Genomic DNA, 9,642 nt, shown 5'->3' with positions numbered 1-9,642 from the left:
GTCAGTTAATCAATAGGAGGATTTATATATATATATATGTATATGCTAATGTCAGGATGTGTCTTAGCTAGTCTTTGTCATCATGTGCAGTTGCTGTTTTGTGTTTTTATGGTTCATTTTTAGTGTTTATTAACACTCTTTTTTGGCTTTTCTTTGTAGTAATCTCATTTTGCACAACTGTTATTTGCACACTTGGGCACCTTATTCATGTTTACAGTGTACATATTTTTCATATTACTATTATTATTATTATTATTACATTATTTGCACTCAGATTTTATATTTAATTGTTATAATATTTCCTTTTTATACCTTTACTCTTTTTTCAATTAATTTTCAATCAATTACCAAGCCAAATTCCTTGTATGTGAAAACGTACTTGGCAATAAAACCGATTCTGATTCTGATTATGTTGCTTGTTTTATTAACATACTTTTTGGCTTTTCTTTGGAGTAATCTTATTTTATGTTGCTTGTTTTAGAGCTGTATATTTTTATTCTGTATTCTTGTTCTATGCTGTCTGCCCGTAACTTATGTCAAGAGTTTTTTCTGGTTAAATAAAGGTTAAATAAATGAAAATAGATTAATCAATCAACCATCAATTGATATCTATCTGCAAAAACATAGTTATTTTTAACTGCTTTTTGTTGTTGTCCAGTGTCCAGTAGATGTCTTGTTTTTCACTGTACATTATTTTGCATCTAGTTAATTTAATGTTACCTACATTCATATTTTATTTTGCTCTTTACGTTAAATTTGGAACTATTTAATATCGCACACGTATTGAGAGTCGTGCAGGTATTGGGAGTTATGATTAAGTTTGGCGGAGTGATACACATACGATGTGAGATGCCACTATTGTTGTCGACGTCACGGTCAGTTCAGTTGCCCTACGTTCTTTGTCAGCAGTTAAAGTGGATCAAGTGACAACGGAAGCCCTTCAATGGCTAATTCAGTTACCATTAAGTTTATAGGTGAGACAGGAGAGAGAAATATGCCTTATAATAGCTTTTATATTCTGAATATTTGATCAAATGTTGCCATATTGTTGAAATTTATTAATAAAGTGCAAGAAAGTCGGTTTGGTTTATGACTATTTCCTGTTATGAGTACGGAACTTTACAAAATTAAAAAAGTTTTATGATATACTACGTTATTTTCAATCTTGACTAGAATTAACATATATGTCAACATGTATGTGTTAAGGTTCTTTTCTAAGGATATGGGATAGACACACCCAGGAGGTAGACGCCTCCTCGTCGTCACCTCCCATAACAATCATCTTGGCCTACGTCATCATTCTGTCTGAGAAGGGAGGCTAGCTAGAGCTGATGTATCCTATCTGCGGCTTCCGTCAGTGTAAACATGTAGTCCTCTCACCGCTTTAAACGCATTGCCATTAAACAGCGTCTCCTAGTTGTTGACCACATTGACAGTAATCCGGACAACGATGGCTGTGTCGCTGGAAGTAGCCGTTTCGGAACCGGGGCGGTGTAACGTAGTGTTAGCTTGATAATAAGCTAACACTGAGTAGCTAGCTAACTATCGGGCCGTGTTTGTGTGGCTGGCCTTGCTAATTAGACAGCTAGCTTCCAGTTGGCAGCCACGGAGGGCTAAATCAAGGTTAGCCAAGAAAGAGAGGATGGACAGTAATGCAATCTAACAAGGACACATCAAGAAGTGGAGGAAAATATGAGTAAATCCAGAAGTGGAGGTGCCTCGTCACCTGTGAATGGGAAGCAAGGTAATGGTGAGTAACGTTACGGCATGTTAGTTAGCTGTCTTCATTGTGGGAGATGAGATGTTTGGGATGTTTCAGCAGCGTGAGCAGCCTCCAAAGACTGTATAATGTCTAAAACGTGATCGCCTGTATCTGTAACTGGAGTTGTCATCCACAATCACCGCAAATGTATTGCCTGCTGGTAGCTGCATGTAGTGTTTCCGTTAATTGTTCTTCAGTTGGTCAGGATCAAAGTGAGCACAGGCTAACTGGCTGCTCGGACTCGGTGTTTGTGTGTCTCAGACTGGGACACCAGGCGGAAGAGGAAAATCGCGGACATCACACAGGCCCTCAGTGTGAATCCAGTGGATGTGGCAGCTCTGAGGAGGATGGCCATTAGTGAAGGAGGTCTGCTGACTGATGAGATACGCTGTCAAGTCTGGCCTCGGCTTCTCAACGTCCCTCCTCAAGTCCTGGAGCAAGAGCCAGGTATTATGTCAGCTTCTCATACACAAACAGAGCAATGCAGACTACTAATTGCCCTTGCCCTTGCACACAGTTCCCTTTCCCAATATGCATGACTCATGTTAATAAACAGAGCCCAAGCAGGTGTAGGCTCTCCCACACATACAGTATTTGACAAGTGTGTGGCAATGCTGATGGTGACATGTCTGTTACAGAAAGGGTAGAGCGGGAGAATAACAAGGACTACAACCAGGTGCTGCTGGACGTCCAGCGCTCGCTCCGGAGGTTCCCACCTGGTGAGTAGAACCCATACCTGCACAGAGAACTGTTTCATGAAGCCTTGCTGTGTATATTTAAGTGTATAACACTGATTGGGGGTGTAAATCATGATACTATATCATATTGATTCTTTGGACAACAATACGATATTTGCAGATATCTCAAAGTCTGCCACGATACAGTTTGGATTTGATGTGATTCAGGGGCCTGTGATCAATATGAGACGATATCATCTGCCTATATAAACGCAACAGGTTACAAAAGAGGATGCTATCCCTTTCTTTTTTGCCTTTGGCCAAAAAAGATCAAACAATACACATACTTTAAGTAATTTTAAACTTGTAAGTGCAGGAAATATTACCTTAATCGACCTCTACTGACAGTAGCTAGTAAATAGCGAGTAAATAACATTATCATCTTCATCATCTTTCTCTCGGCTGCTGCTGCTGCTGTTTGACGATGACAGACTTTCAAAATGAATGCGTATCCTAGAGATGACGTTATCGATCGACGTTTCCACTTTGCGTCGATGATATTTGATCATTGATCATTGAATTGAGATATCGATCCAGATCGATGGAGTGTTACACCCCTGACACTGATACACCCACAGATGAACACACATAACCCAGCTGTGGTGCACCAAGTAGTATCAAAACTTCCCTCGTCAAACAAGACCTACATTTAATCTTTTTTGTATCCAGATCTAGAAGGAAGAAAAACAGTTTGTATGGTTTTGCTCGCAGCCAAGCACTGCAAGCGTTCTTCGATTTAATGCCGCATGTGATTGGCACATTACTGCAGCAGCTACAACCTCTTCATTCTGTGGTCTGGTCAAGTCGAGCATGGTGTATTTGGCAGTGTTGATGGTTGAGCGTGCTGACATGCCATTAAAACGTTTGAGAGTAGAGCTATACTACACGCCTATTGTGTCTGGTGGCATTTTACGCAACTGAATGCTTTCATTTGCATGACCGTATCAAATAAAGTAGTAAGAAGAGGTAGCAAATGAAGTACTCTATTTGTGTTGGTATCACTTTAAGGGTACTGGCACTGATATCGTATTATTTTTAAAACGATACCCAGCTCTATGAGCTTCAAATCTAGAAGTTCTGACTTACAAATGTGTTGAATATCCTGTATTGTCACTTATAATTTCTACACTGTCTTTGAACCAGAAAGAAAACTAGTTTCCTCAGGGGTAGAGATGTTCATTTTCAATTGGAACTTGATAATTAGTGGTATTACACTGAGTTCAACATAAATGACAAATGCAGTGTTTTTGAGACTTAGTATTAACAGAGTAATTTTATCTCTTTGATAAAGCCTTCCATTTGCCTCTGCAGATTACCCACCTTTAAAAAAAACTAAATTTATTATCCTCCAGATCAATGCAACGTCAAAGCCTCGTGACGACTTGCTGTCACTGCTACTTTTTGCTGTTTGTCAACTTGGCACACAGACAAAATTTCAGGAGAGTGCTTTTTAGATTGCAAACATTCTGTGAACTCTGCACTACTGGAATCCTTGCCAGTCCATGTCACCACTGCCAATACCCAGACTGTCAAATAAAGATACTCGGATTATCTTCTATTTGAATCAGGAGTACAATACAACACTGTTTTTTTCATGAACACATCATGACTGAATTGGTATTGCTACAGCTCTGATATTTATTATTCACAGAGTGATGTAGTAGCATACCGAAAACCTATATAAACTAACAACTGTATTTCATGTTGGATGGACTTGTATAGGTATGCCAGATGAGCAGAGGGAGGGTCTCCAGGAAGAGCTAATTGACATCATCCTCCTAGTTCTGAAACGCAATCCCCAGCTGCACTACTACCAAGGATACCATGACATTGTTGTCACCTTCCTATTGGTCCTGGGAGAGCGCCTTGCAACTGCTCTTGTGGAAAAGCTCTCCACACACCACCTCAGGTACTTCTTGCATATACGCAAGCTCTTTTACTCACTTATTCGTCATTTGCGACATGTAGTAGACCATTTTTGTGCCGGCAGGTAATTCCAACCCCTTGGAAACACTGACTCTGCCTCCTTTTTCCTCAGTTTGCCTTTCTCTGTTAAGCATCCAAATGTCAGAATAGAAAATACCCTTCCTCCCCCGTTCTCCTCCGGCAACAGTGGTCTATTGTGCACTCCGAAACGCTCTGTTTTATCCTCGTTTTCAGGGACTTCATGGATCCTACCATGGACAACACAAAACACATTCTCAACTATTTGATGCCCATCATCGAGAGGGTCAACCCTGAGGTGCACGACTTCATGCAGCAGTAAGACTCGGCTGTTTTACTGCTAACAGGCCAAATCAAATTACTATCTGTCTCTGAGATATGAATCTCTCCAAAATGAAAAATCCACCCCCATTTTATACGCAGTGTGAACATAATTGGAAGCGTAAGGCTGCTATAATTAAGGCAGAACGGTAAGAATATTAAAAGGCCCCATACCCAACACAGCTTTCCCTACGGTTATGAAATGTAATACCATTTATATCTGCTCTACAAATTGTTCCCACCAGTGTCAGCTGTCCTAAATGAATACATCTTTTAGTTTGTTTCTGTCTGAAGCAATATTGCTCTTTATGAATCCTATGAATTGTGCCATCCCTGTCAAGATCTTCCCCCAAGTGTTTTAAACAAGGTTAATTTTAAACCTCAGCATGCACACATCAAAAGATGGTACTATTGCAAGTGAAAGAGAAGGGTGACTGTGCACTTACAGCATACTGATCCTATTATGACAGCTCAAGTTACGTCTTTAAAGACTTAACAACACAGGCTGTTAAGTCCTTCCCTCGGAGGGCTAACATCGCTGCTGCCCGCTATATCTTTCATTTCCAGATCCATTAGCATCCCAATTTTTAATAATGAATGCTATAGTTGTCGCTGAAGTGGAGCATGAGTGCATGTTACAGTTTTGTGCGCTGATATTAAAGCTAACATCTCATGTATGGATTGATTCTCAGGGCTGAAGTGGGGACCGTCTTCGCTCTCAGCTGGCTGATCACCTGGTTCGGCCACGTCCTGTCAGACTTCCGCCACGTCGTCCGGTTGTATGACTTCTTCCTGGCCTGCCATCCACTGATGCCCATCTATTTTGCTGCTGTGGTGAGATTCCTATAATCAGCACTCTTAGTTTGCAGTTCAGACGGACTGATTTAGAAACGCAGCTTTCATTTACAGCAGTGCAGCCCAGTCTGCTGAGTTAATTATAGGCCAGAGCATTTGTAAGAGCTACATTTATTGATGTGTGAGTCAGAAGCCAGGAGTTACCCTTTACCCTGTTGTTCTTCTTTGCTTGAGGCTTTACATACCTCACATAGTAGTTTCACTGTGCAAGAAGCCTTTGTGATAGCTTGAAGACATATTGTGTAGAATTGTTAGAATGTGAGAGTTGTGAGAGTTGTGTGATGACACCGTATAGGTTGCCAGGATGCGATTACTCCCTAACTTTTCCTGCATTTAAAGAGGTAAAGGTGTTCTGAAGTGTAATAACACATGTGCCTGTATGTGTTATTGGTGCTGGCGTTGCAGATTGTACTGTACAGAGAAGAGGAGGTGTTGGAGTGTGAGTGCGATATGGCCATGGTTCATCATCTGTTGTCTCAGATTCCTCAGGATCTGCCCTATGAGACACTCATCAGTCGAGCAGGAGACCTCTTTGTCCAGTTCCCTCCTTCTGAACTGGCCAGAGAGGCTGCTTCACATGACAGGTACTCAACTCCTTAGGGTTTTCACCTTGGCTTCACAGATGCTACCTGTCATTTCTCTGCCACTACGTTTGCACCCTGACTTAAACGCAGTAATATTCACATTCACTTTCTTGTACTTCTCAGCTCCGGTTGCTCACTGCTTTTTAATTAACACTTTTATTTTCTGTCTGTCTTGGTCTCTCTCTATGTATCTGTCTCGTTTCCTCCTAAGCATGGCAGCCTCTACCTTTAAGGACTTTGACCTTGCGTCCACGCAACAGCGGCCAGACTCTGTTCTCCGTCGCCGACGCAGACAGAAACAGGCCGCGCTGGAGAGCTCGGCTGCGAACGCAGTAGTGGCAGTGGCCCAACCTTCAGCGGCACGGCGGTTTGTTCGACTGGCCGTCATGGGTCTCACCGTGGCTTTAGGGGCAGCGGCTCTCGCTGTGGTCAACACTGCCCTGGAGTGGGCCCCTAAGCTGGACCTGTTTCCTTGAACTGCTCCTCTTTAAAGCCAGCACTCCACCGTATCTGTGCTTGACTGTATCTAGCTGGTGGGTCTGTTTCCAAGAACCCTTTAATTAATGAAACCACAAACCTTGCAGTCGATAACACTGTCTGGAGTCTGCTCTGTAAACTGAACCAGTTAACGCTCCTCTCTCGTCTCCTAGGATGCGTCTTTACATCCTATGTAGGGCTTCTCAGGCTCCAGCTGAAGGTCCTTTTTATGACTCCTAAAGAGCGTGCACCAGTGTAACAGCAACAACTGCTGGTGTTCTGAAATGAAGCGTCCATCCTGTATAATGAAGAGACTGTTTTTCTAAGAACTATTACTGACGGTGTCATTATCAAAGTTTATTTATATTTGGTATTATCTGGTATTGAGTTATGCTCACAGAGATTTATGCTGAAAGCTTGGTGGACTCACTACACTTGAAACTGCTGCCAATTAAGAGAGCTGGAGTGAATGTATGAGAGTGTGTGTGTGTGTATGTGTGTTTGTTCGGTCGCGTGGTCGCAACCCATTTGTTATCTATTTGATACCTGGACTGAGACCAAATCGAGGATTGTTAGAATCCTCTCTTTGTATGATTTACAGTTTATTAATTTATAGGTATGTTAGCGGCTGTAAAGAGATACGCTCATGACACACAGGCGCTTTTTAAGGTCGTCATTTTATTATGTTTTAGTTCATTTTGTCCCCTTTAAAGTTGTTCGAATAAACCTTTTTAGTCAAGAAAAGTATCTTTCTTTCTGGGGTTGAGTATCTTTAAAGGTATACTATGCAAGAATTGTTGGTTACTATCGTAAACACAACAATCAGACTTGTCCCCTCCCCCCTACAGTGCTTGTACTTACACTGCAATCTACTGTACCATTGTAGGAACGTTACATTTGTTGCAATGGAGAAGCCTAAACTTTGGCGAGCTAACTAAGCTAACCATCGGTGTTCACTACCTTTATGCTACCTTTCAAACACAAAACAGGCCAACTCTGCGTACCTCTTCATCCCCATCTTCTCCTACAATGTGAAAGCCAACCTCAGATTCACACTAGTTGGGACAAGCTTTGTCTGCTTGGCGTTCTGCCTCGCTACATTTGCATTTTTTCTTTCTTTTGTAGCTTCCTCCTACTATAGATGCTGCTACATTTTTATAAAGTCCCAACCTCACCTGCGCTGTTTTTGGCAGAGGGCTACACGCCCAAAAACGTCCTGACAACAGCAAAAAAATTAAGAATACAGGCAGAGAACGTTTTTTTTCTTCATTTATTCGTTCATTTTCTGTAACCGCGTATCCTGTTAGCGGTCGCATGGGGGCAGAGCCTATCCCAGCTGACACTGGGCAAGAGGCGGGGTACATCACGGACAGGTTGCCAGACTATGGCAGGAAAATTTTGCATAGTATACCTTTAAAACACGTCAACAGTTGCCACCCTTGACTACATATTTTAATTCTGGCTCATGGTTGCGGTCAGCTAAAGTCACCTGTAGGAAGTTTTAAACAAAATGTTATTGTTATCAATGTAGCCTGCCTGAGACACCATTTTGTATCCCTAAACATCTGAGGAATAGGCTGCAGAATAGAGTACAACTTTCAATGTCCAGGAAGTAAAAACTCGACCATATCGAAATTGCTCTCCAGTTACTTACTCATTGAATTGTTCGGTAGCACAACCTTAAAAATGTGTCTGTGTTTCATGGCGCCTGATGACTAGCATATGTTTTCTGCGTCACTTTTTCTGGAGTAGATGATTAACTCTCTCCTCATATTTCAGCAACACACTCACTTAATGCCTAGTAACAGAAAATATCAGAGCTGGGATAAACAGCAAGTAAATGAAGTAGATACTCTTTGGGTTGGCACAGTGGGGGACCCAGTTTGCACTGACGGCATTAGTTTTACAAAATCACTGAAGGATTATTTAGATAGGTGCTTTTCTCACTCCTGATGTAAGGGTGCTCATCTCTGGAAGAAAAGAAAGCACCTGAGCCTTCAAACTCATACTATCCAAGGTTTTTGTTTTAAACATGAATTTAGCTTTAACACATGCCATTTAGTTGGTTGGATTGCTTAGCATACACATTTCAGAGACGGTCCAGCTCAATCCAACGTTCCAGTCATTTTCACTCAATCACATTTTCATAGTAACAGAGGATCGCTTAGGTTTTAGTGGTGTGGTACTTGCCTGAATAGCCAAGTCTTATCAGTAAATACATAGCGAATAGTTTGTCAGAGCACTTCATTCTAAGATGGTGAATCGGGGACGTCTGTAATTTTTATGATGTATGTTGCTTAACAGAAAATCTGCAGAATTATCGATTTAGTTCGAGGTCACCTACATTGTACGGCACAACAACCAGTCAACTAGAAATAGTCACGTCAGTTGACATGTTGAGAGAAGTCGTTGCCTTTTTAGGAACTGAATACTCGGGCATCCCATTCGTATTATTACGGTTGATTGGTTTATTGCCTTTGTAGTGAAACACTGCTTCAGCTGGTCAGGGATCTGCAAACTGAAGACATTAAAGGTGATCTGGAACATGTCCAATGATGCTCGTGAGGTTCTTGAGACTGTAGTTGTTCAGCAGTATTTAAATGCACCATGTATCTGCACTCAGTTTTCATTTACTGTCATTGCACTAAATGATTTATTTGCCTTTTATGTTTATTTTGTTATAATGAAACTGTCATACTAATGTAAAGTTGTACAAGAGAATGCTAATAAACTAGAGTGAAAATGTTCAATGGATTTGTTTGGACAGTTATTTATATGTACCCAATAACGTCAATATTGTGACAGTAAAGTACACTGGTATAATGATTCCCACCATAAAGCCTACAACTAAATACTATTTTACAGCAACGAGGTTTTTCAGAACTGAGGAAGATCCATCTCAACCTTCAAAACCAGTTTTTAATGGACACATTGGCCATTTTAGGACGTAGAGTCAGCTTAT

The 9,642-nt window shown here is 41.2% G+C and overlaps 1 protein-coding gene across 2 annotated transcripts; it reads left to right on the top strand.

Annotated features, from left to right (window-relative positions):
- Positions 1–183: 183 nt before the first annotated feature.
- On the top strand, positions 184–9,430 carry tbc1d20 (TBC1 domain family, member 20). Of its 2 annotated transcripts, none has more exons than XM_050037235.1 (8): positions 184–1,744; positions 2,024–2,209; positions 2,401–2,481; positions 4,222–4,408; positions 4,660–4,761; positions 5,457–5,598; positions 6,025–6,203; positions 6,415–9,430. In XM_050037235.1, exons 1-8 carry the CDS (start codon positions 1,693–1,695, stop codon positions 6,677–6,679), a joined length of 1,194 nt encoding a protein of 397 aa, XP_049893192.1. In that variant the 5' UTR covers positions 184–1,692; the 3' UTR covers positions 6,680–9,430. The 2 variants fall into 2 exon arrangements, with proteins under 2 accessions (XP_049893192.1, XP_049893191.1); XM_050037234.1 differs by having other exon boundaries at positions 184–1,750.
- The last annotated feature ends 212 nt before the right edge of the window (positions 9,431–9,642 follow it).

Source organism: Epinephelus moara, chromosome 24, assembly GCF_006386435.1.
Source record: "Epinephelus moara isolate mb chromosome 24, YSFRI_EMoa_1.0, whole genome shotgun sequence".
In the NCBI taxonomy this organism is placed as follows: Eukaryota; Metazoa; Chordata; class Actinopteri; order Perciformes; family Serranidae; genus Epinephelus; species Epinephelus moara.
Note: the sequence above shows the minus strand (reverse complement) of the source record. Positions and strands in the feature narration are given on the sequence as shown.

What these genes read in the sequence shown, in the direction of transcription:
- tbc1d20 (XM_050037234.1), top strand. Translation starts at nt 1,693, where the DNA reads ATGAGTAAATCCAGAAGTGGAGGTGCCTCGTCACCTGTGAATGGGAAG. An exon ending in CTCTCCACACACCACCTCAG is followed by an intron (nt 4,409 to 4,659) that starts GTACTTCTTGCA and finishes CCTCGTTTTCAG; the next exon opens with GGACTTCATGGATCCTACCA. An exon ending in CCATCTATTTTGCTGCTGTG is followed by an intron (nt 5,599 to 6,024) that starts GTGAGATTCCTA and finishes CTGGCGTTGCAG; the next exon opens with ATTGTACTGTACAGAGAAGA.